Source organism: Xenopus laevis, chromosome 7S (genome assembly GCF_017654675.1).
Source record: "Xenopus laevis strain J_2021 chromosome 7S, Xenopus_laevis_v10.1, whole genome shotgun sequence".
Taxonomy (NCBI): Eukaryota; Metazoa; Chordata; class Amphibia; order Anura; family Pipidae; genus Xenopus; species Xenopus laevis.
In genome coordinates this window covers 74,502,144-74,529,936 of record NC_054384.1, presented here as the reverse complement: position 1 = coordinate 74,529,936, position 27,793 = coordinate 74,502,144, and the positions used below count along the sequence as shown (strand labels likewise).

General features: G+C 36.8%; 1 protein-coding gene across 1 annotated transcript; it reads right to left on the bottom strand.

Moving 5' to 3' along the window:
• Positions 1-244: 244 nt before the first annotated feature.
• Positions 245-25,884, bottom strand: zw10.S (zw10 kinetochore protein S homeolog). Its single transcript, NM_001137572.1, is given in 16 exon segments — positions 245-451; positions 1,637-1,839; positions 2,672-2,803; positions 4,814-4,944; positions 5,300-5,469; positions 8,460-8,531; positions 10,508-10,740; positions 12,031-12,213; positions 13,276-13,439; positions 14,635-14,826; positions 15,782-15,931; positions 17,483-17,642; positions 20,732-20,809; positions 21,914-22,015; positions 23,560-23,694; positions 25,728-25,884. Coding segments are annotated over 16 exon segments (2,331 nt in total). The 5' UTR covers positions 25,833-25,884; the 3' UTR covers positions 245-330.
• Between the last annotated feature and the right edge of the window lie 1,909 nt (positions 25,885-27,793).

Below are 27,793 nucleotides of genomic sequence, written 5' to 3'. Positions count from 1 at the left end.
TCAGAGGTAATGGTTAGAAACATTATTAGTTTACAGTTTTTTTTTTTTTTACAGTGTCCAAAACTGTATATATAAGGAACCCCAATAGAAAGAGAGATTGCCACAGTCCGATAAAATATGCCAAGCCCTCCCCATTACAAGTCATATTTACAATGGTTACTAGACACTGTTCAGATTAAACTGAAACTGTCCCAGAATTTACATTCTACTGTCCCTAGAATTAAAATGTACAGAAGAAAAGGGCTTCTTAAGAACTTGTTTACTGGAGTTCACTGAAGCATACTTTATGTACAAAAATTTACAGGCATTATGGTGAAATTGCTATACAAGTTATTTGATCTTTGCCAGGGCGGCTGCCCTTCTCTCTGTATTCTGAAACAGTGCTCTTATTAGGTTCTTCACTTCACTAGGGGAAAACTCCACAGCAAGGGGTCCTTTTCCATCTGCCCACCTACAAAGGAAATATAAAAATATGAATTCACCCACAGCATATACAAAATCCCTGTGTAGGATTTATTTGAGCTATACCTCTCAGTTTCACTTAAACCATATTAAATAAAATAAAAAAAAGTAGGTGTTTTTTTCTTGCTCAAGGTACACACACAAGTAAGAAACAACAACCCTTTCCAAGTAGGGATTACTGCACAGAACAATCATTTTTTTTTATCTTAATTAGGACAAGTTATTATGATCCTCGATTTGTTTTCTATTCACAGTGTTTATAGTAAAAACAAGTGACTGTTAAGATTCATACAATTTGGAATTTTAGAGGAAATCTGAACTCAAATGATTAAAAACAGTTATTTTATATGAAAATATGTTTGTTAAATTGTGAAAGAATACGTCTCTAGCGCAGTATTTCTTAACCTTGGATTCTATACTCATTATCGATGAATGGAATTTATATGATATAGAGTGATGGCAGTGCCATTGTGGCAGCAATAATATCATGGTATTAGTTTAAACACAGAGGTGTTAATGAGTAATTCAAAGTGTCCACATGCAATGGTGATCATAGAAACATGTGGACATTGCTTACTGATAAAGGCCCTTGATAACATTGCTCCAGGCAATTATTTTGTTCATAGCCTCCTGTTTTGGACACAATGGGATTTAAACGGACAACTTTGCTACATCTGATGTACAATGGCTCATGTTATGATGACCAGCAACTTCATTTTACTCATTTGTTATTCAGGTGCACTGCGATATGTGGAATCCTGGTAATTCTTCAAATTGATTTTGAGACACATTTAGGGCCTGGGAATTTAATCAAAACTGTGTCAGTTCATAAGAGGCTGCTTTGAGCAAATGTCATTCTGCTGCACAGGATTCTATTGTTCAGCGTGGCTCACTATCAGCCATCATAGTCATTGCTCCACTATCTAAATCAGGGAGAAAGTACTCATACAATTATTTTCTGCAATAGAATGATAGTTAAATATTTAACGGACGATAATGTTTTACCAATAACAATCAGCAAAACTCTATTTTAGGTTACGGGGAAAGTGGAAGAACATCTGAGAATACCTCTTTAGTCTTAAAAAATTGGGCTGTATAGTGGAAATTGTAAGCACTTTTAATTTGTATTTACTGAATATATCTTAACAATTTAAGCTTACTAAAACACACTTACCGATCCACTATCTCCTGCAAGCTGGCCTGCAATATAATCATTTGTTCTTTAAACTTCATCCACTTTTGAACATAGAGAGTTACTTCTTCCTGATATTTTTTGTTTTTTGTTTCTTCTGGCATAGGAGTGAATAGAAGTGGGCCTTCCTCTATCATTGTCCGGCACAAGGAGTACAGACGCTCTCCATCTTCAGTAGAGATGTCCTGTCAAAATGAAAGTAGCAAGGAACCACTTTAGCTATTATGAATTTAGTCGCTATAACTATAAGAAGTAAATATAGTTTGTATGTACATGAAAACACTTTTGTGTTTAACAAATTAGAGATTAAATAGACATGGGATTTATCGTCCAAAATGCTTGGGACCTTGGATTAAAAAAAAAAAAATCAAGGTTAGGTCATAGGTTTGTTTGGCTATCAGTATGGGGGAAGTCTCATAGATAACTGGTTTCCAACCCCATATTAAAAAAAATAAATAAAACGAATCAGAACAGTGTAGACATGAACAATGATTCTGCTTCCGTTAAAGGAACAGCAACATCAAAAAATTAAAATGTTTTAAAGTAATGAATGTATAATGTACAGTTGTCCTGCACTGGTAAAACTGCTGTGTTTGCTTCAGAAACACTACTATAGTTTATATAAATAAGCTGCTGTGTAGCAATGGGGGCAGCCATTCAAAGGAGAAAAGGCTCAGGTTACACAGCAGAAAGCAGATAAGCTCTGCAGAACATAATGGTGTTATCAGTTATACACTATTTAACCTGTGCCATATAGACTTTTTCAATTTCCACCATTGCTACACAGCAGCTTGTTAATATGAACTATAGTAGTGTTTCTGAAGCAAACACATCAGTTTTACCAGTGCAGGGCAACAGTACATATTTTTATTACTTTAAAACAATTTAATTTTGTTTGGTCTTACTGTTCCTTTAATGAAAATTAATAACAGCACCACAGTGTGGAAAGACGAAAGTGGTATTTTTTCATACATAAAGGTTTATATATTATAATATTATATATAGTAGGCAACCTACCTCTAAGGCAGTAATTTTGCTGATCATCTCTACTATAGCGGTATTTAGTAAGGTGCCCATAGCTTTGCAGTATATAGCTACAGGAAGAACATCCTGCCATACCTTACCCAAGCGACTCAGTTGATGCATGACCTTTGAGAAGAAAATAATCAGTATCAGCTTGTGCCAGTAACAAAAACTGAATAAACACAGCAAGCAATACAGAAGGTAATGATTCTTAACTAAAAAAACCTTTAAAATGAATAAAACAATGCCGTTTGAGATACTTCCTGTGCATAGCTTGCGCTAAAAATAAAGAAAATCAGCTAAAGTGCAAAGTGAGTCTGCAATATATTTCGGGCTAAACTGTTTAATTACAGAAAAAATACAGAGGGGAAAAGACAATGTCAGTGATCCATCTAGACCAGGGGTCCCCAACCTTTTTTACTCGTGAGTCACATTTAAATGTAAAGAAAACTTAGAGAGCAACACAAGCATGAAAATTTCATGGGGATATCAAATAACGGCTGTGATTGGCTGTTTGGTAGCCCCTATATGGACTGGTAGACTACAGGAGGCTCTATTTGGCAATATTACTGGTTTTTATGCAACCAAAACTTGCCTCTAAGCCAGGAATTCCAAAATATTCGCCTGTTTGAGGCCACTGAGAGCAACATCCAAGGGGTTGGTGAGCAACATGTTGTTCGCGAGCTACTGGTTGGGGACCACTGATCTAGACAGATCTTTAAAATGCTTGAAGATTCCAGGAGCCAGCACATAGAAGTGATCTGCATGTGGAAATCATATGTGGAGGTAATATGTGCTAGGAGTCTGGTTGTCTAAGCATATTTAACTTACCTGTTGTAAGTGTATTATAAGGGGGAAGTGTGCAGATATGAAATAAAGTTATCGTGTACACAAAAAGGTTCTTTACAGTTTAGAAAAGGCAAGAAACATCTTCGTTAACATCTGCCTTTGACTTTTATATGACTTCGACAGGTTTTAGCTGGAGTATTTTCGGATTCAGATTTTTAGCAGCTTTGCAGCATAATAAATCTCGGAAAATAAGTATTTATCTCTTTCACTCAGCAACTGCAATGTCCTTAAATATGTTTCTAGTATTTTCCCTCAAGAATTAAAGATTTATGTAATTTATATGTAGGTCGGAAAAAGATGCTACACCTTATGCTTCTGAATATTATGGGATTTTTTATTAACATCTGAATGGTATAAACTTCAAGTTTTTTTTACTATAAAATTATTATACCCCGAGGCTGCAAAAAGTCCAAAACCAAAATAATCTTCAACCAGTCGAGGTCCTGTAGAAGTCAATGGCAGAGGTCCTATTTGCACTTTGAAGATATTATGGTCTGTGCTGGGTTTCATATAATTTCACAAAAAATTCAGACTTTCTTTTTCAGTCTTTTTTCGCCCGACAATCCGAAAAAGTCGCCTTTTTTGTCGATCTGATAAATAAGGGTAAATCGTGGATTCTAGTTTGGTTGGACTTTTTTTTTTTTATTTAAAAACAATTCGGATTTTGATTAATAACCCCCTATGTCTACCTTTTTAAGTTTGTAAAATAAATCTGGGACTCGGTTATGCATTGAGGAGGCACTGAAGCAAACCAATTGTTAAAGGTCAATGATTATGTAAACATTGCTGTGTGCTTGCGTTTTTTTTGTACGGGTTCATTGTGTGGATAAAAATGAATTTTTCCCAAGTGTAACCTTTTAAATGATATCATTAGGTTTCTTTCCAACTTAATGCAAGATAATTATTTAGGCATATACTCCCACTATAATAGGATGCCAAATCCATTTGTTACCATGCAGCCTCTTGAATCACGCAACCTCTCAACACCATTGCTTCCAAATAATTGCCAAAAGTTCATAAAGAAAATAAATTAAAATGCCATTATAGTTGCTTGTGGGGTAATTTATAAGAACTGGGCAAAAACTTACCTGGCCTCAGTAACCCATGGCAACCAATGAGATGTGTGCTTTCACTGTTCTACCTGAAGATGGCTGATAAAAAGCTAACCACTGACTGGTTGCTATGGATTACTGTTCAGGCATAAATTTTCCCAATGTTAATAAATAAACCTGACACAAAGCAAAAAAAAAAAAAAGTGACAATCTATTGTGACAAGGCTGCTCTCACCTGCCTTATTGCTTTGTGAGCAGCAGTATAATTATCTTCATCTTCAATATTGCTGAAATTTCTTGCATTTGAAAGCCTTTCTAGAAGATCTCCTTTTTGGGAGCGCATTTGGGCTAGGAAACTCTCAGTACCTGTTAAAATCAAGTCAACATACAATAAATATGGCAGTTGTATCGCAGAATGTTGTTACTAGTGACAGACTTTTTATTATGGCTATGATAACTTTTACAATTGAGCACATTTGTTCATAAACAATCCCCATAAACTATGATGATGATGATGATGAAGAACAGGCCAGACTCTCAAACACCAACAATGGTTTACTAAGTACATGTAAGTTTTTTTAGATTTAGATCAGGGAAGGATGCCCCATGAGTATACATTTCAACTAGAACTATAAACAGCTTAAATCAATCAGCCTTTATCTGAACTAAGAAATGCCCTGTATTATGCTTCAACTTTTGTACAAAGTCAGTGAGAATTTACCAAGTCTTCTGAAACCTGGAACCATATCAACAAAAGTAGCAGCTCCATCACTGAGAGGGGAAGGAAGATGGTAACGAAATTGGTGTCCAAGTGTCAACAGATGGTGCGCAATGTACATACAGTTGTTATGGTGGATTGCAGAAAGTTGGGGCAGTTTTTGCAAATTCTCTCTGAAAGAAAAGAAAGCACATATTGAATAATTATCCAGACAAGCAATATAAAACATACAAAATATTTTAGTTCTGGGTGCAGGTTATATAGGAAAGGTCTTTTAACTTGGGGGTGCCAAAAGTTAAGCACCCCCAGCACCCCCAAGTGATTGCATTTACTTACCTGACACTCCGGGCATGTGCTCCTATCAGCCAGCGAGCACCACGGATCTATCGACTTTGGGCTTCTCATTTTTTCTTGTGGCTGTGTTTGAGCAGTAGCGTGAGAAAAAAAAAAAATTGGCTATTTCATTCTACTGCGAATGCGTCTGTCCCGGGAAATTTGAAGATAAAAATGCTGGTCGATCCGTGGTGCTCGCTGGAAGAATCCCGGGCCGGTGCAGTTTTCTTCTGATAGGAGAACTGGCCTGGTGTTTCAGGTAAGTACATGCGATCTCTTGGGGGTGCCTTATGTTTGGCACGCCCAAGTCAAAAGACCTTTCCTTCTCCTTTAAACCCAACATACCAGGGATAAATAACTGGAGCTTGAGGGCTGGTTGTGGCATAGTCTACTGCCTGCCTATGGACTCAACAGATTGTTCTATTAAATGAATGTGGCCGACAAATGAAACATTTCACCTTACTGGCCCACAACATGGAAAGAGTTGGACGGTGTTGGTGTAGAAACATAATAAAATATGTCTAAATATTTTTTATATCTACAGGACAGAAATAATTAGTACAAGTTTGGATCTATTATCCAGAATGCTCAGAACCTAGGGTTTTCCCAGATTTGGGGTTTTACCATACATTGGATCATCATGTCTTAAAGGAAAACTATACCCCCAATCAATGTAGGTCTCTATAAAAATGCACTGCATAAAACAGCTCATATGTAAAAACCTGCTTCATGCAAAGTATACTTTTTTGGTAGTATGTGCCATTGGGTAATCATAAATAGAAAACTGCCATTTTAATAAACAATGGCCTCCCCCCTGGGATCCTACACATGGTGCACACAAACAAACCATACAGTCAGGTCACATGAGCCAATTAACAGACAAAGTTCTGTCTTTTGTTTCCACAGCTTTTCCATTTACAGTTAGAGCTGAAGTTTTTCTGGTCAAGTGATCTCTGAGGCAGCCCAAAGTATATCACTTAGACATATATACCAGCTTGGAAAGATTCTTTAATATTACACTTAATATGTTTTAAACTATCTGTTGCTTAAATATTCATTTTGGGGGTAAAGTTTTCCATTAAGTCAGCTAAAAAAATATTTTAACATTAAATAAACGCAATAGTATTCCTACTGTGCAATCAATCTGGAATCATTTAGCTTATGGTAGTTAGGAATGGGTACAAGGGACTGGTTTATTATTACAGAGTTAAGGGAAATAATTTATAAATATTAGATTTGCTTAGATCAGAATGCATGGAACCGGCATGGCCTTCCTGTATGTTGGTGCTTTGTGGTGCCGAAACAATACTTTAATGTTTACATAATTTTTAGCAGGGTTAAAGTATGGTAATCCAAATTACTGAAAACTCATAAGTGCCAAGCATTCCAGATAATAGCTCCTAATACTGTACATTAAACAGAATTGTTTGCCTCCTATAAGGATTAATTATATCTTTGCTTGGATCAAATACAAGGTACAAACCAGTTTGTATAAACCAAGATTATATAGTTTTAAATTGTACATAGCATTCTGAAATAAGAAACTTTGTAAATACAATCCATTAAATATTCTGCCTCTTTTTTGAAATAATCAAGTTTATCTTCACTATTCCTCTCTCAGCATCTGTTTCTCTTCATTTTGTCTTTTTTAGCAGTTGGGTGTCAGATATTTATGGACAGATAGGTCCAATATCTCTTAGGGGGGGGGGCTTCCTTTCCTAGCAGCTGTACTAGAGTTGATTCAAATAAGTGATTATAGCACAAACAAAATCTAACAAAATAACTGCCTTTTGCACAAATCCTGCATGTAGAGAGACAGAATGTCTAGTGATTTTAATGGAGTAAGCTCTAATGGTGGCCATACACGGGCAGATAAAGCTGCCGATATCGGTTTGGACTAATTTGACAGCTTATCTGCCCGTGTATGGGGGGTTCCGACGGATCTTCCTGATCGATATCTGGCCACGATATCAATCGGGAAGGTTTGATTTTTAACCGACCGACCCATCGGAGCCCCTTGGCGTATCGTAATTCGATCGTTCAGCCGTCCGGCCGAACGTTCGAATTAGCAATGCCGTTAGTGGCATATCGGGGAAAGATCCGCTCGTTTGGCGATGTTGGCAAACGAGCGGATCTTTGAGTCTATGGCCAGCTTCATACATATTCTAGGCAAAATGAGCTCCCCTATAAGATATATTGGATCATTCATATGACACCCAACTGCTGCATGAAGACAAAAGGAATAGTGAAGATAAACTTGATCAGAAACAGTACAGCATTTTTAATTTTTTTAGAAAGCTTCTTATTTCAGTATGCGGAAGCTTATATTAAATTATAATAGTTCCCCTATAAGAAAGTACAGTCAGATAGCATGGTCCATTTTATAAGCAACAACACAGTTTTACAATTATTAACTACTAATTAAAACAGAGTCTATGGGAGATGGAGAAATTATATATTGTGAAAAAGAATTACCACTGAAAAAATGCACTCAGAAGTGTGCGATATATTTTGTTGTTACACAGTCTAATGAATGATTTTATCTATTAATTTAATAGGCCAAATATTGAAATATTTTTTTCTTATATGCACAATGTAACCAGCTTGATATCAAAACAGGTTCAGGATATACAGCAACCCTTTCATTCTACTGTTAAATAAACGACCAACAAAACATTCACTTTCACTTTGGTTTAGATAAAGGTTTGTTTTGCAAATAACATTTATGGTATTCAAAGAAGCAAAATGTATATATAAAACATACAGGCTACAAATAATGTTGATGTGCAGCGCAAGCCATGAATTTCATGAGGATGTTTGAAACACTCACTTGTGATACGTTGGCACTACATCATAGAACAGATGGAAAATGTTTCTGACTGTGTAGAATAGCTGGATGGAGCTGAAATAAAGCAAGGACCAGAAATAAAACAAAAAACGAATTAACGGTAATGAACACATTTTCAAGGTGTTTATTTTTTTTGATGTTAAAAGTAATTTAATTTGCCCAAAAACATGTACAGATTTATTTGGTTTGTTTAATATCTGCAAATAATATACAGGTATGGGATCTGTTATGCAGAAACTCATTATCCAGAAAGCTCTGAATTAGAGAATGGCTGTCTCCGACAGATTTTATCCAAATTTTTAAAAATGATTTCCATTTTCTCTGTAATAATAAAACAGTACCTTGTACTTGATCCATATTGGAAGCAAAACCAGCCTATTGATTGTATTGAATATCTATATAATTTTCTAATAGATTTAAGGTATGAAAATCCCAATTACGGAAAGAACTTTTATCTAGAAATCCCCAGGCCCGAGCATTCTGGATAACAGGTACCATACCTGTATAAGAAAGATGGCAAATACTAGAGGAGGTGAAAATGCCAATATTGAAGTGGTGATAGAAAGCGAATGCTCCTACAATGCGAAGTAAAGTGGATTGATTCCCTGAACACACTGGAACCATGGGGTTTGAATGATGCTCTCAGTTATAAATGCTTTTTGTAACATCACTTTTTTCCATTATAGAATGAATACTTACTATGGCTTATATACATGAAACAGGACTGAACATTACAATGGGTAGGAGAATGATACTTACTTTGAAACGTTTTATACTGCTTGTATACTATATATCGTAATTTTTTATGAGAACGCTGTCTTTGACTTATATACTATGTATCTGTATTAGACGGTGCATTATTGGAGCTGGCCACAAGATGGCAATACTCGAGAAAATTTGAGAACGTATTCTTATACGTCTGGCCACATGTTGACACGCTTGTTGGTGTAAAGGGGTTGATAAATGATTTGGGTTAGTTCACACTGAGACAAGCACCTGATGAAGGATATGTATATATGTATATGAAACATGTTGTGCATGAATAAATAAAACCATATTGGAATTGATGTGGTGACATTTATGCTGATCTTGGAAGTTGGATGGTCCTGGCGGTGCCATTACTCTGTTGAGATGAACCCTGTTACAGACTAAAGTGTAGGAGGCTATCGCTTAAATTTAAAATTACCTGTACATTACCTGTAAAGCCTTAAGCCCAAAGAAGTCTGTAGATCTGAGTGAATTTTATCTGTTTAAAATATGTTTAAATTGGACCTGTCACCCAGACACAAAATGCTGTATAATAAAAGTCAAATTAAACATGAAACCCAATTTCTATATTTTATTAAAGCATTCATAGCTGTTGTAAAATCATTTAAAAATCTCAGCTTTCAAATATTGTTTGCCCCTCCTCTATGCCTAAAGCATAGAGGCAGGGCAAACAATGGCTTTAACTTTCCATTCAGCACTTCCTAGATGTCACTGCTCTCCACTCGTTCCCCCTGCTCTCTTTATCATTTAATTCTGTAACCAGGGCATGGGGATGGACATCGGGTCCCCCATTCTGGTGCACTAACAAGATTCTGAGATGATGCAAGACTTGTCTTAATAACAGTGTCCACAAAATGGCTCCTGCCTGCTTGTTATAATTATGAATTCCCAGACTGAAGGAAACAAGATTCAAATAAATCATATAGTGTAATTAAAGTTCATTTTGCTTGACTAATGCGATAAAATAGGATTTTGAATATTTTTTTTTGAGTGACAGATCCCCTTTAAGAACGGCTAAACAGCCTATTTGCTATGTACAAGGTATCCTGTACAGTATATCTTCCTCTTTGTGTATTTATAGAAATACAGCTTCTGAAGCAAGCACACAATAGGAGGACTATACAGTACATTAGGGAGCAAATTAACAAACAGTTAACACATTGCATTTGCATTCCAAACCATTCAATAAATTATCGGGCACAAATACCAAATTATTGTTAATTTATACATGACACATTTTAAGAATGACTTTTTTTTTTTACCATGGTTTACTACTAGTGGTAGCTTCTGAGAGTGTCTGGTAAGCAAGCTCCATTAACTTCTGCACAGACTCACTGATCCTGCAAGTGGGGAGAGCAAATGTATGTTGACTCAGTTTAACATTGTTCTCCAGACCGGGAGCTTCTTGTGAAAGATGGTTCTCCTTCTTTATCATCTTCTCAGATCCTTCAGATTTGGGAAGTACTGGCACAGTAATTTTGCAGTCGGGTGTAATCTAAGCATGAAGTTGCCAAAAAAAAAAAGTATAATAAATATATATTAAAACCATTTCTTATACTTGGTATTATTGTTTCCATCACAATATGTACAAGGGTAAATTATTTACTTAAAATGGGAACAAATGTAAGCTGTGGTGAAGTACAGAAAATACTGCAGCGCCACAAGGGATATAGAGAGAGAGAGAGAGAGAGAGAGAGACAATATACATACAATGCAGGTGTTTTAGAACTCCAGTGAACTAATATAATTAGCTTAAAATTAAATGGGAGGAGTCCAGTGTTCTAACTAGGTACACATTAAAGGGGAACTATCACAAAAATATAAGCTTCTTCATACTGAAGAAACTTTCTAAATACAATCAATTAAAAATTCTGCATTGTTTCTGAAATGTATAGTCACTATTCCTCTCTCAGCATCTGTTTCTCTTCATTCTGTCTTCATTCAGCAGTTTTGGTGTCATTCAGCAGTCAGAAAATCTAACCAAATAACTGCCTTTTGATCAAATTCTGCATGTAGAGAGCCATGATTTCTGGTGATTTTAGTACATGGTATTAGAGAGTGAGCTCTAATACATCTTCTAGGAAAAATTTGCTGAGAGAGGAATAGTGAAGATAAACTTGATTATTTCAGAAACAATGCAGAATTTTTAATTGATTGTATTTAGAAAGTTTCTTACTTCAGTATGAAGAAGCCTATATAAAATTTTGATTTTTGAGATAGTTCCCCTTTAATGAAAATGTAGAAGCTTGTGTTCTATTCTTGCATTTGCAATATATCCATGACACACACGTGGTCAGTATTAATGGAGTAAATTAGACTTAAATATTTATTATAAAGATATATGTTTGCTAAAAATACATGCGGTGTGAGCTGATACAGTACAAACAGGGGACTCTTTATTATGCTGTATTAAACTAAATTGGCCAAAAAAACAATGTAAAAAATTATGTAAAATAAATGGCCAATGTGTGTGTTATTTTAGGCCATGCATAAATTATTTTACAATGCTTGCGACCTTTGAAAGTTCTGGCGGAAACTGTTTAAAGAAAATGCGCACTAAAAACAATGTCAATTTTACACCGGTTTTACATGGCGATGTCTAGTGAATTATTCAGCAGTTTTTTATACCACATTATAAATCTGCCCCATAGTATCTAAGGATCATAGCCATTCAGAATATTTTTAATACTGACATTGCCTGTAAACACAACCCTCTTACATATCTGAATACAAAAAAAGGGGGGGTTATAAAGGTTTTATAAAGACTGCAATAGTTCATACACACCTTTACTGTGTTATGTATTTCAGAGGTCATCAAATTTCTTGCCATGACAATCACATCTTGGCACTTCTTGCTAGCAAAGTGGGCATTAACATTTTGTGCATATTTCAGAAGATCTGTTGCATCGCCCTTAAAATAATTCATATCCTTTAAAGCATTTTCGAACTCCTCTGTGGCATTTATGACCTGATTTTGTGGGGAAAAAAAGCCACATTTATAAAAATATTCAGCACAAGGGTATCTCTAAACTATGAGGACTAAGCATACAGTTTAGCCACTTGTAATATAACAATGTAGAACAAAGAACAGCATTAAATGAAACAACCACTAAACCATCTGCATCACAATAGTTTTTGTTTAATAAAAATGTATTTATATATAGCAAAGCCCTTGTCATTTGAATACTAAAGCAATTTCTTTAAATCCAGGAGGGGAGATGAAGGTCTCTTGAGTAGGCTGTGGCTGTCAGAAGGCTGACATCATACGAAAATCTCCTCTGTTGCAATCTACAATTAGGGATTGAAGGGCGTATGATCACAGTTTAGAAATGTATAATGGTAAGTAGCCCTTCATCATCTTTCTAAAGGAGCTGTAGTGAAAGATACATTAGACCGTTTCAAAAAAGGATGGCTAATACAGGAATGGGAACGGTTATCCAGAATGCTTGGGGCCTGGGGATTTCTGTTCCGTAATTTGGATCTTCATACCTAAACTCTGCTAGAAAATCATGAAAACATTACATAAACCCAATAGGCTGATTCTGCTTCCAATAAGGGTTACTTATATCTTGGTTTGGATCAAGTACAAGGTACAGTTTTAATATTACTGAAAAAAAAAACCATTTAAAAATATTGGGATTATTTGGATAAAACGCAGTCTATGGGAGATGGCCTTTGCAAAATTTGGAACTTTCTGGATAACGGGTTTCCGTATAACAGATCCCATTCCTCTCAAAACAAGTTACATTAGCTTAAATATAGATAGGAATCACTGGGCCAAGGAATAGACTTGATGGACATGCTGTATGTTCAACAAAGTCTCATTATATATATCTTTGAATGAGCATTTGCTGATTGATAGATAGATAGATAGATAGATAGATAGATAGATAGATAGATTTTTTTTATCCTAGGAGAGAAGAATAAATGTAACAAAAACAAAAATGTTCTGTTTTGTTATGAAGCAGTGAAAAGCGTGTTAGCCCTGAATAGAGAATGAGCAGAAATGTGTTTTTGTAAACTTAGCTACCTCTTCATATTGAACAAGTTTACTGCTGTTATTTGGGATGGAGTAGACCAAGCAATCTTTTATGATAGCTTCAGAGATTTCTTCCCAAATCATTTCACCAAGAACTTCTGCCAATACCACCATGCCTTTCTCACCACTTTGTGAGGAATCTTCCACGGGTACATCTATAATGAGAACATCATATTGCATGTCAAATTTTATAAGGCAAGCCTTGAAAAATTAACATTTATTTTTTTACAGCAATAAAAGACAATGGGGCTCATTTATAAACAATGGGAAATATGCACCTGGGCAGTAACCCATAGCGACCAATCAGTAACTAGCTTTCTTCAGCCACCTGCAGGTTGAGCAATGAAAGAAAAGCTTTGATTGGCTGCTATGGGTAACTGCCCAGGTGCAAATTTGCCCAGTGTTTATAAATGAGCCCCAATCACTCTCTCAGTGGTCTAAGTCTTGTCATTGTTCTGGCAATGCGCTTTTCTGGTTTTAGCAGGATAAAAATGCTGCACATACAGTAAGATTAATGCAGAATTGGTTTGCAAAGTTCGGAGTGAAATAACTTGACTACCCTGAACGCAACTCAAATGAACAGCTTTGGGAATGAATGCAAAGCCAGTCCAAGTCAGTGCACAACCTCTTACACATAAATGGAAGCAAATGTTATCAACAATTTGGGTAATGCTGACAATGAGAGGACCCTATTCTTATTAAAGGAACAGTTCAATGTAAAAATAAAAACTGGATAAATAGATAGGCTGTGCAAAATAAAACATTTTTTCTAATATAGTTAGCAAGGCAAAATGTAATCCATAAAGGCTGGAGTGACTGGATTTCTAAAAACCAGAATCCAATTTCTTGCTTTTCATCTCTCTAACTCTGAGTTAGTCAGCGACTTGAAGGGGGGCCACATGGTACATTTCTGTTCAGTGAGCTTGCAATTGATCCTCAGCATTCAGCTCAGATTCAAAAGCAATAGTTATGACTCATGTGCCCCCCCCCCCTTAAGTCACTCATTGGTTACTGCTTGGTAATCAGAGTAACCAGTAAGTGGAAACCAAAAGAGCTGGAAATCAGGAAGTAGTGTTTTGTTCTAAATTCAGTCACTCCAGCCTTTATACATTACATATTTGCCTAACTATATAAGAATTCTTTTTTATTTTGCACAGCCTATCTATTTACCCAGTTTTTATTTTTATACTGAACAATTCCTTTAACAACCTTTAGTTCTGCAATGACATGTCAGACTGGCAGGTGTCCACATACATTTGGTCATATAGTGTAACTTATACATTTATGAACCAACTACAATATAAAGTTAGCAGCACAGTAAAATCCATATTTGTGCTTTATTTTCCATACCTAATAGGTGCTTATGAAGTAATTCAAAGACTAGTCTCAGTTTGATGAAAACCTCTGCAGGAGGTGGGTGCTCCAATTGTGTCTCAATACTTTCAAAGCGTAAAATAACACCCTGTTGTTGAGTTTCCATCTGGGCGTGGAGGGATGGATAAGACACCAGGGGCTTTAATATGTAATTTAGTAACAGCTGGCCTGTGGATGAATAGAAGGAACAATGTGTATTCAAAAAAGGTCAGTAACATTATCACAAAATGGTGGTGCAACGTAAAGAGCAATAGTTACGGATATATAGATATATGCCAGTTTTGTAATATGTAATCTTTAAAGAAGAACTAAACCCCCAAACTAATGAAAACCCCTACCCTCCATAGTCCCCCCTCCCGCACAGGTGTTAATACCTGTAAATGCCCCATAGTCTTTAATTTCCCCTCGATGCAGAGTAAGCACAGTGGAGCTCACGGGCGCCATCTTCACCGATTCGAGAATCCTCAGGTCCCTTCGGCAATTTCCGTGGCTGTCGGCACATGTGCAGTTGTTTGGGACTGGAAAATTGCTACAACTGTGCATGCGCCAATACACCATTTACTCCCAAAGCAGTGAAGATGGCGCACGTGAGCTCTGCTCCGCTGACTCTGCATCGAGGGGTATTAAAGACAGAGGGCTCTTACTCACTTGCGTTCTGACCTGCGCTCCCCTGCGTTCCGTTTTTTGGCGTTCAGCCGCAGGAATAGACGCATGTCATTATTTCAAATGGGGCTGTACTCACTCAGTCGCGTGTAGGCGCCGAACGCAGGTTCAGACGCAACATGCTGCATTTTTCCTGCGTTCGGCGCCTACACGCGCCTGAGTGAGTAAAGCCCCATTTGAAATAATGACATGCGTCTATTCCTGCGCTCCCCTGAGGCTGAACGCCAAAAAACAGAACGCAGGGGAGCGCAGGTCAGAACGCTAGTGAGTAAGAGCCCTTAGGGGCATTTTCAGGTATTGATACCTGAGGGGGGGGGGACTATGGAGGGTAGGGGTTTTCATTAGTTTGGGGGTTTATTTCTCATTTAATATATGATATAAACTCTTGGTTAAGTATTTATTCTGCATGTATAGTTTTCCTTTATGAGATTTTTTTTTTCCCAAATAAGAGTGATCTTACTGAAGAATTTCAACTTTGTGTTCAGTTCACCCAAGATTGCAAATGCCTGAAGAACCGAGGCCAGCAGAGGCACAGTTGCACTTTCATCATTTGAAGGCAGAGTACACAAATGAAGCTCAGTCTTTAGTATCATCTCCATGCTGGAATTTTCTGAAAGGCAATAGAAGAGCAGGTTGGTACAAAATCATTGCAATTATTTAATGTACATACAGACATTGAGCCAATTTATTTAGACCCTGAGCAGAATTCAAGAAACTGAAAAAAGGGTCTTTAAGAAACCCAGAATGTCATTTCAACACCTATGGGTAGATAGATTTATCAAAGGTTGAAATTCGAATTTACCGTATATACTCGAGCATATGCGGAGTTTTTCAGCCCCCAAAATATGCTGAAAAACTCTACCTCGGCTTATACTCGGGTCAAGCGCAAAAACGGTCTCCAAGAATATTCGCCGGCGTCCAAGAATGGTCGCCGGCACCTCTAATGGGAGTAGAAACCCTCAATTTTTTGATTGAAACTTACCAGAAGCTGCTGCATTTCTCACCCTAGGCTTATACTCGAGACAATAAGCTTTCCCAGTTTTTGGAGGTAAAATTAGGTACCTCGGCTTATACTCGGGACGGCTTATACTCGAGTATATACGGTATGTGAAATTTTTTTTACTCTAATAATTTTGAATATACTCAACTCGAATGGGATGTTATTTAAGAAAAAATTATAACGTCTAATATTCGATTGAATGGTCCTAACTTGAAAATTCTAATAGAGTTTTCCCTCCAAAAAAAAACTCGAATGTCAGGAAAGCAATTAACATATTCAAATGGTTCAATGGACCTCTGCCATTGACTTGTAAATAAACTTGGAAGGTTTTAGGTTTCCATGATCGAGGAGTGATAAATCTCACGTTCGAATTTAGAATTAAAATTCGAATGTATGAATTTTGACATAAAAAAAAAAACACAATCTAATTATTCGAATTTACTATTCGACCCTTAATAAATCTGCCCCCTACAGGTATCTCTTGCCACTGCAGTCAAAAGGCAAGCTCAGCCATTAAAAAGAGGCTGCACATATTCGATCTACATTGCACATGTGCCAGGAAGAAATTTTACTCTGTGCACCTAGGCAAACACCAGGAATACAAAAACAATGTGCTCTGGACAGATGAGGCAAATATAGAGTAATTTGGCCATAACACGAGAAGAAACAGTATTTCGCCAGACATACAGGACACCAACTGGATAGCTTAATGGTGGAGCAGGGGGAAACATTTATGAAAAAAGCTTATTTGCAGTTGTTTCGTGCATTAGAGCTAAGAGAGTACTTACATGTTACTCTAAACAAAATGGCTTATCTGTTTTTTTTGTATAAAATTGCTGCATAGCATTTCTTTTCCATTCTTATCAGTTAAATAAAATCCCATATTCATATGTTCATGTATAAAAAAAAGAATACACTTAACATGGGTGGCCTTATTTTTTTTTTTTACATGACTGTACATGAGCATTTAAAAATCAACATGTATTTGCGTGCAGCTGTATTCAAAGCTCAGAGATTTTCCTCAAATAAATGCAATTGGGTCATATAGGAACCTGGTAGTTGTAATGGTTTATACATAGAACAATCAAGATGCAGCCATAAACAGAGTCCGTTTCAAACAGAGTCAAAATAAATACACCAAAATAAAAACAAATCCGATACCTTTGGATGGCGGCAATTTCCAGACTGCTAACTGCTGCCACTCTTCTCCGAGATGATAGAGCAAATTCTGTTTCTGCACAGTCAGTTCTATTCCAAGAGATTTCAGCAGCTTCAACTCGCATCCTTTACGAGACTTTAATACTTTTAAACAACTGTGAGCCTGAAGCATAAAAGGACTAATATTTATATAATACATACTCCAAGAGACACCTGTATGTTTATTTTTTTTATATAATAATGAAATCTCAAACAGGTCAAGAAAATGTCTAAATTAGACATTTCAAGTTACACACATTACATGACTTACTGATATTTGTAAGCCTTCAAGTCAAGAGTTTTGTTAATGTAACTGATGTTATAGCCTCTGGCTTTTTATACCCTTTCTTTCTTTTGTGATGAAAAGTCACTTGATTTCGTTACCCGCCCCTAATTTACATATGCAAATTAGGATTCAGATTCAGTTCAGCCAAGCAGAGGGATTCTGCCGAATCCTGCTGAAAAAGGCCGAATCCCCAATTCGGTGCATCCCTAATAAATATATATATATCTTTTAACCTTTATTAAAAAAATTCTTTATTTTAAGAGTGCATGATATGGATGAATCGTGGATTCTGCACCCAGGCAAATTAACTTCATTTTTTGAGAGTGCTGGTATCCTGCTGGACTGAAATATATATATATATATATATATATATATATATATATATATATATATATATATATATATATATATATATATATATATATATATATATATATATATATATATATATATATATATATATATATATATATATATATATATATATATTTATTTTGTAATTTTTTTAACATATTTGTAAATTTCCTTTGTTGCACTTAGTCTTCCTTAATGCCATGCTCAAAAAAATGAGTCAACAACTCTGCCTGCTTGCTTGCTTCTTTTGCAGAGGATGGACGTCATCCAAATGCAGTATGACTTACTGCACAACACCATCCTGATCTTTAGCTATTTATTTCTCTGCCAGTATCAATCTTAAGCTTCCACTATTTTATGTTCACTTACTTTTGCCATTCTACTATGACAATATTTCCTTAGACTTTTTTGATTAAAGCTGGACATGCACATGAATGTGCTTGCTTGGCAAGGTTACCAAATTATGGGTTATGGGTAGAAATGTTAGGCCCCCTTACAAGACCATTGCACTGCTCTACAAACTACCTAGAGGCCAATTTACTAAAATTCATTTTTTTTTCACGAATCATATTTGTTCTCCAAAAATTTGTTTTTAAAAAGCATTTCTTAAAAACCTTAAAAATTGGAGATTTATTAAAGGGGACCTGTCACCAAAAACAAAAATGATTCCAAATCCTATTTTATCGCGTTAGTCAAGCAAAATTAACTTTAATTAGACTATATAAATTATTTGAATCTTGTTTCATTCAGTCTGGAAATTCATTACTATAGCAAGCAGGCAGGAGCCATTTTGTGGGCACTGTTATTAGGCAAGCCTTGCATGATTTTGTTTGTGCACCAGAATGGGGGACCTGATGTCCATCACCATGCGCTGGTTACACAATTAAAGGGTAACGAGAGGGGGAATGTGGGTAGAGCAGTGACGTATAGCAAGTGCTGAATGGAAAGTGAAAGCAATTGCCTGACCCGCCTCTATGCCTTGAGGAGGTGCAGGCAATATTTGATTGACAGCTGAGATTTTTAAAATAGTTTACAACAGCTATGAATGCTTTAATAAAAAAAATTGGGTTTAATTTGAAATGGACTTTTAATTATGCAGCTTTTTATGTGTGGGTGACAGGTCCCCTTTAAGTGTAAAAACCACAAAAACCTCCAATACAAAACTGCACAAAGGAGGCAAGCAGGCAGCCGCCATTTTGTGGACACTTACTAAGATAAGCTTTGTGGCACCTTTAAAATCTTGTTTATGTACCAGAATCGGAGACTTTACGCTCATGCCTACTAGCCACACAAATATCGACTGTGAGCAGGTAGGGGCAATGTGAGGAGAACAGTGATATGTAGGAAATGCAAAAATGGAAAGTGAAAGTAATTGCCTGCCCCGCCTCTATGCATAAAGGAGGGGCAGGCAATATGATTGACAGCTGAGATCTTTAAATACATTTATAACAGGTATGGATGTTTTAATGAAAAAAGAATTTGGGTTTCATGTATAATTTAAAAAGGACTTTTATTATACAGCTTTTTTTGTCTGGGTGACAGGTCCACTTTAAAGGAATAGATTTTAAACGTAGTTTTAAAAATCTCTAAAAGAACTAAAATTTTACCTTTAATAAATAGGCTTCCTAATGTCCAGAAAAAACTTTCAAAGAAATTGAACTGGGACGATTGCAACTTTGGCAGCACCACTAATTTATCAGATATTATCAGATAAGAATGGTTCTAACACACAAAATGTAAGAAATGTTTGTAATTAAACAGCTTTTGTCAAAGGACAGTCTGGTTATCTGAGTCATAGACAATTGAAAGCAATTTAAATTAAAGGAGAACAAGGTTAATGGCTGGGGGTTACAAATGTGTTAACTACCCACTCAGTATAATTGTTAACTTCAGACCCCTGCAAAGCTCTCCACTCCACCAAGAGATCCACCAGCAGGGGATAATAATTTAGTGACCACCATACTACCATGTTTCTGTGTCCCAAGGAACCCTTGCTGTCAGACTGTGTATCTGCACAATAGTCACGTCTTCTCTTAGGCGCAAAAAAAATTTAAATTTTGTATGTATATGCCCTTGAGTCACACTAAAGATCCTAAAGACTAAAAAAGTTGGCAACATTAAGTCATTATAATAAATTATAATCATTAAGGGGGAGCTAGCAAAAATGCACCCCCCCCCCCCGATTAGCTTTTCAAGCTTTTCTTTAACAGAAGCTCCTTATATGCGGAGACCTTTGTAAAAGTAATTAAAATATGCCGTGTAAGTAATTAACCTTCAGAAAAAAATATAAGGATAATTAATGTTTTGCATGTATGTGTTTCTCCCAGTTTGCAACACTATATTTTTTTTACATTTATCATCTCTGCCCTGTGTGGCAGGATGACAAATGTTTGCTATTATGTATACAACTAAAATAGTTTACATTTCTTGCCTAACTTAGCAATAAAGCAGAAACCTAGACAAAATAAAAATTTGATTTGCAAAGCAAAAGTATTTAACAGTATAAGTTACAAATGGTCAGTAGGAATGCAAGAATTCAACAAATATCAAAATTTTGATAACTGAACATTTACCTTTTGAAGATGTCGGGCTGCAGAGATATAGTTTTTCCCTGTCAATGCGCAGTTGTATTTCTCAATAGCACTGTCAAACTAAATAAAAACAGATTTAAGATGACTTGGACAACCTTTCAATAGCTTTGATCAGAGCTGTTCAAACAGAGGGTCTGCAGGCTAGATATGCTTAAACATGAAATATGTATGGTGCTTCGCCTAGGCTCTAGAGACTATGTAATAGTAGATATCACAACATATATACGGGTCACTGCACCTACAATGCCTCGATTTTTCCAGGAAATGCTTTAGGTGCCTACAGATGTTGTAATTATATAGCTACACACCTGTATATAGTCATCTAATGATACTCTTGAAGATAATCAATGGAGTAAAAAGGAGCTACAATTCGATCGTTCATACTCTCATACAAACTAAACCCATGCTGGGTATGGTCCCTGTGGGTGATTTCAGTCGGATACTAAATGAGGTTAGACCATGTATAGTCATATTTAGGCTGGGCTATAACAATAAACTGAGCCAGCAATGCCTTCTTAGAAGTTTTGAGAAAAGGCAAATATGAAGCCATTGATTTGTTAATAATTCAGTTTGATAAAAAAATAAATAGCACAATTACTGTATAGTCCCTATGTTTATGCAAGAACAGACTGCTTCACAATTTACGGATTTTATACAAACCAAAAACAAATAAAATATTGAGTAGAGGTTATGCAGAAAAGGTACATAAAAACTATTTGAAGCTTTAAAAGAATTGTTTAATATAAAAGAAAAAACTGGGTAACACTGAACTGCTCCTTTAAAAATAAAATACATTTTATTCACACATGTCTTATTCCACAGATTGCAAAGAAACCAAAATTGTCTGTCTGTGCTCATTAGGAGCAGTACCTCGGCCCCCTTAGGCACCCTTCCATCCATTGTTCCTTTGTGAAATGAGGTTGAGTGTGTGTGAATGAAGTCACTCACTACAGAAAACAGAGGGACATAAAGTCCTATAATCCATCACTTCACTAGAAAGCAAGTGAAGGAGAGGGGAGGCGAGAGGGGATAGGCAACCGGTCTAAAGAGATAACACAGACTATCACGGTTTCCTTTCAGTCTGTGGTATGTCTGTATAAGAAAAACCAAAAAAACACATTTATCAAACTAGGAAGACTGTTTTATTCATGTTATGCCACAAACCTCTTGAAGTTGTTTGAGGACCCCCAAAATAAGAGTGTTTTTCTCCAACTGTTGTTTCAGTTCAGTAAATTCATTTACAGCAACTTTAAGGTCACTTTTTACCTGAAATAGGAAGACAATGTGAACAAAGGAAAGTTACCAATTAGCCCCCAAGAGCACTAGTAACATTTACACAACTGGAATTTGATATAGTCACAGTAACTCTGATCACTAGCCATAGCCATTATTGGTTTGGTCAGCTGTCCCAACATCCAGCTGTGAGTGGCAGGGGGAGTATCAGAACGCAGCAATACAGATCTGACCCAGTTAATCTATTTTACATTTGAATTTTCACATCTGATTTTACACTGGTTACTGTGATTGCAATTTCAGAACCCTAAAACAAATCCATTAAAGGGGTCGTTCCCCTTCAAACACTTTTTCCAGTTCAGTTGGTTTTGGATTGTTCACCAGAAATAAAGACTTTTTACAATTACTTTCTATTTTCTATTTGTGACTGTTTATCTAGTATTGAAGTGGAAAGTTAAATGTTTCACCTTCTAAAGCAGCTCTAGGAGGGGGAGGGGGTTGATGACTCTTTAAAGGACCAGTAACATCAATTTTTTTAAAAAAAAAAATTTGTTAGTATAGAATGAAAAAAAACTCAATGACAAATTAAACTTTTAAATCGCAAGGTCTTAACTTACCGAAACACCGCTTGCACTCCTCTTCAGAAAAGGCAATCCATCGTGTGGCGCTCGATTTCTCCTCCCTGCTTTCATTATAGGATATAGCCAGGGAGGAGAAATCGATTGCCACATGATGGATCGTCGCCACGCCGCCTTTTCTAAAGAGGAGCTCAAGCGGAGTTTCGGTAAGTTATTTCTCAATAAAGACTTAGCGATTTAAAAGTTTAATGTCTTTGTGGGGTTTTTTCGTTCTATACTAACTTTTTTTTTTTTTTTTTTAAATTGATGTTACTGATCCTTTAAATGTTCTAAATTGATACATTTAGTTGGTACATTTCTTATGCTGAGCAGAATCCCCTCATCACAGGCAGCTGTTAGAATTGATACAATAGTTGCTATAATACTGCTGAGAAATGCATCAACTAAAAATAGCAAAGTGTAACAGTTCAGAAAGCCCCTGGATCACAGAGCTGCCATACTGAGGCACTAGAGACAGGAAAATGAAACTTACATTTAGTAAAAACGGTAAAAAATAAAAGATGAGATGCAATTAAAAAAAAGTCTTTGTTTATGGTGAACAATCTAAAAAAGAACTGAACTGCAAAAAGTGTTTGGAAGGTGAACAACCCCTTTATAAAATGGTACTGCTTGTCGGCTTATTATGAGAATGTGGTATATACAGAGTCCTGCTTCTACTTGTGACTAATAGGCAATCAAAATACATTGCATAATTTTTCATTATAAAAATGCCTGGGAATGCTTGTCTGTGTTAGAAACTTGTGGCAGCAGGTGGCCAACACTTAAAGCATTCATGTTCCCAAGCAATACCTGTGTACCTGTGATTAGAAGTCAGCTGTGTGCTGGAACAAAGCATTTGATCATTGCAGTTCTCCTCGAGGGGACTGAGGCAATAGCAAAAGTCCATGAGACTACCAATCAACATGCTTGTTGTCGTCAAAGACTCAAGTAGGTTCCTACCTCTGTTTCAATTCTTGATTTCAAGACATCCACATCACTGACAAGGCCATGTACTTGTGTCACCAAGTCTTCTGCACTCTGCATGCTCGGAAGGAATTCATCATATTTTTTATTGATCATGTCACACACTTCACCCTAAAATCAAAGAGAAATACACTATTGAAATTATTTCAATTCATTCATTTCCAAAAGTAACCTAAGGATTAAATGGTTTAAAAGTTATAAAAGCAGGATAAAAACAAAACGAAACAATCAAGCAGACGCTGCTGACTCATCTCATACATGGGACACTGTATTCTTTCTTTTTCTGTAAGGATTTTTTTTTTGTACTTTCCATTAAACGTTTTCTTAGAACCCAGAGGAGCACCCAGGGAACCTGGGCTGGCAAAAAAGAAGAGACCTTAGGATCTATGAATCGCTAAATTCCCAAGAAGATTTTTTTTTTAAAAAAATAAACTTCTGTTTTTCAAACAACATTGCAAATATTTGTTATTTTCAAAAACTGTTAAGAATGGTAAACATGTCTTTTAACTATATGGTCTTAAAATTTGCAATGCAACAGTAAAGTTTTTTTCAACCAGAAAAAAGAAACAGTTTCTGGAAGTCATTTGTTGTGTCAAAGTGATCCAAAGAGTGGGGCTGAAATGGATTCTGTCATGATTTTTATGAGGTTGTTTTGTTTTCTAAATTACACTCTTTACACTGCAAGTAATTCACTCTACAGTTTAAAATGTAATTCCTGAACCAGCAAGTTTGCTTTCAGAAAGAGCCAGCACTTTAGGATGGAACTGCTTTCTGGCAGGCTGTTGTTTTTCCTACTCAATGTCGTAGTGGGACCTGGATTTTACTATTGAGTGCTGCTCTTAGATCTACCAGGCAGCTGTTATCTTGTGTAAGAAAGCTGATATCTGGTTACCTTCCCATTGTTCTGTTGTTAGGGTGCTGGGAGGTAAAGGGGAGGGGTGATATCACGCCAACTTGCAGTACAGCAGTTAAACTGAAGTTTATCAGAGCACAAGTCACATGACTGGAGGCAGCTGGGAAACTGACAATATGTCTAGCCCCATGTCAGATTTCAAAATTAAATATAAAAAAATCTCTTAGTTCTTTTGAGAAACTGATTTCAGTGCAGAATTCTGCAGCACTCTGGAGCAGCACTATTAACTAATGCGTTTTGAGGGGGAAAAAAAACAAAAAAAAAAAACACAATTTTTTCCTATGACAGTATCCCTTTAATGAAACAGCGGGACTCAAACTCTCACCCAAAATGCCACATTGCACGAAAAGTCGTATAATAAAAAAAGTGAAGGACTAGGCATGCACCAAAGCCACTATTTTGGATTCGGCGGAACCCCTGAATCCTTTGCAAAAGATTCGGGCGATACAACACCGAATCCTAATTTGCATATGCAAATTAGGGGTGGGATATATATTTAATTCCTTGTTTTGTGACAAAGTCACACGATTTCCCTCCCCTTCCCTAATTTGCATATACAAATTAGGATTCTGTTCTGCCAGGCAGAAGGATTGGGCCAAATCCGAATCCTGATGAAAAAGGCCGAATCCCAAACGAATCCTGGATTCTATGAAGGACACAAAAAAATTGTGTATTTATGCTCCCATTTCTGTCAGATTGTTCGAATGAGGAACAAACGTACGTGAATAGCTGCACACTTCTACATTACACCAGACGCCCCTTTACAAAACAATAAATCAAATATATATGATTCATAAGTACTATAATAATTCTTAAGAGGTCCTAGAATATATGCATTATATACCAAAACTCTGCCTTTGTGAATTTCCCTCTAAAATAAGCCCCAGAACACATTAACACAACTAGACAGGTTATAAATAAACATATCCAATGTATTGACTTCCGGCCAGGTCACGTGTGAATAAGTAGCATGCCATACTGTGTTCTGTCACTTGCCCAGGAATGCCAAGCTTGCTGCCTCCCAGCTGTTGACCTACCCAAACTCCCAGAATCCTTCACTCCGCGTTTGGACAGTTCAGTGGCTCTAAACCTGCTAAATTAGACCAAGGGACTCGCATATAAACATGTAGTGTGATTTATAAAGGCACAATGCAGGGCTGCGTTATGAAACCCCTAAACATAGCTGGAAACAACAGGGCAGCCGCCGCCTACAGAAGTGTTACTGTCTCACCTTCAGCTCGTCCACCCTGCGGGACAGGCGGCTAATCTTGGTACCGAGATCCTCCTTCTCCAACCTTCCCGAGTTCGCCAAGACCTCAGTCACAAAAGAAGCCATCCCGAAGGCTCGATCTCTCCTCACAGAAGAGCTGACGGGGCCACTTTCAAATCGTCACAGCGCGGGGATTCATTCCTTAGAGCAATGGATGCTGGGAAACGTAGTGCAAAAGCTGCCTGATCAAACGTAGAACGTTCAAGCCAAAACTACAACTTCCAGAATGATCTTCGTTCCGACAGACGAGAGGACGCTGTAGGCGATGAGGTGGATGACAGAACGTCGCAAAGCTTCTTGGGAAAAGCCGCCACAAGCTGCATTTTAATTGGTTGATGTGCTGGCACTGAACTGACAGGCACAAAGACTGCAGTGTTTAGGATGTTAGGACGGAAGCTGTAGTAGAAGCTCAATCTACACTCTCTCTCTACTCTATATTACAGTAATATGTATTAGTATTCATTTCTTAAAGGAAAACTAAAGCCTAACTAAAGAAGTAGGCTAAAAATATTGTACATTATGTTGTGGGCTTTTGTACTAGCCCAAGGCAACCACAGCCCTTTAGCAGTAAAGATCTGTGTCTCCAAAGATGCCCCAGTAGCTCCCCATCTTCTTTTCTGCTAATTCACTGCACATGCTCTGTGCTGCTGTAACTTACTGAGCTTAGGGACCCACTCACAATATACAGTACACATAAAATAGAAATGTCATAATATAAGTCCGATTAGTAATTAATGCAGATAATTACTACATTGCAGCATAGAAACCTTTAATAATCAGCCTTGTAACATCAGCTTATATTACAAACAAACCTCATTTTCTGCTTGTAAATTTGCGACAATTAGGGTTGCCACCTTTCCTGAAAAAAAATACCGGCCTTCCTATATATATATTTTTTTCCCTATTAATAACATTGGGATCAACCATAATTTTTACCTGTCAGCCCGGTAAAATACCGGCCAGGTGGCAACCCTAGCGACAATCCCTAAGCTTTTTTAAAAATTGGTGCCAGGGCCCCCCATAAAAGTTTTTTTAAAAATCATCGGTGGTCATGGCCCTCCATAAGTTAAAAAAAAACATTGGTGCCAGGGCCCCGCATAAAAGTTTTGCTTAAAAACATTGGCACAAGGGCCCCCCTTACAAGTTAAAAAGAAACATTGGGGCCCCAGAGAATATGTAAAAAAAAAACAACCACATTAGTGGTAGGGGCCTATAGAGTATTAAAATAATAAATTGGTGACCAGGGGTTTAATAATAAAAAAAAAATTAGTGGCAGGGGCCTATAGAGTTTTAAAATAATAAATTGGTGACCAGGGGTTTAATAATAAAAAAAAATTAGTGGCAGGTGCCTATAGAGTATTAAAATAATAAATTGGTGACCAGGGGTTTAATAAAAAAAAAAAAAACATTAGTGGTAGGGGCCTATATAGAGTATTAAAATAATAAATTGGTGACCAGGGGTTTAATAAAAGAAGAAAAAAAAAACACATTGGTGTTCAGTACAACTGAACTTGTGGCTTCAAGACTTCAACTTTGGCTCCTTTTGCAGCTTTGGGACTTTTCTTTGCTTCGGGACTTAAACTTCGGCTCCTTTGGAAGCTTCTGGTCTTTTCGCAGCTTCAGGACTTCAACTTCGCCTCCTTTCATGACGTTGGGTCTTTTTGCGGCTATTTAAAAAAGTGCAGCACAGCTGGACCCCCCTTTAGGCCTGGGCCCGGTACAGCAGTACTTCCTGTGCCCCCTTATGGTGGACCTGCCCTACTAGTCACACCCTGATTCATTAATCCCTAGGCTCAGGCAGGGATTGAAGGGGGAACAAAAGGGAATAGGTAGAGCAGGAACGAGCAGAATGTTAAGTAGGCTTGGAACAAGGCAGAAGTGGAAAAAGCAGAATCTAGATGGGGGTGCACCTGGGAAAGAATGGAAAGCAAATGAAAAAGGAGAGAGGACAGTAAAATATAGAAGGAAGAATGAGAAGAATGTAGAAAAACAGAAGAAATATGGGATAGGGAGAGATAGAATAAGTT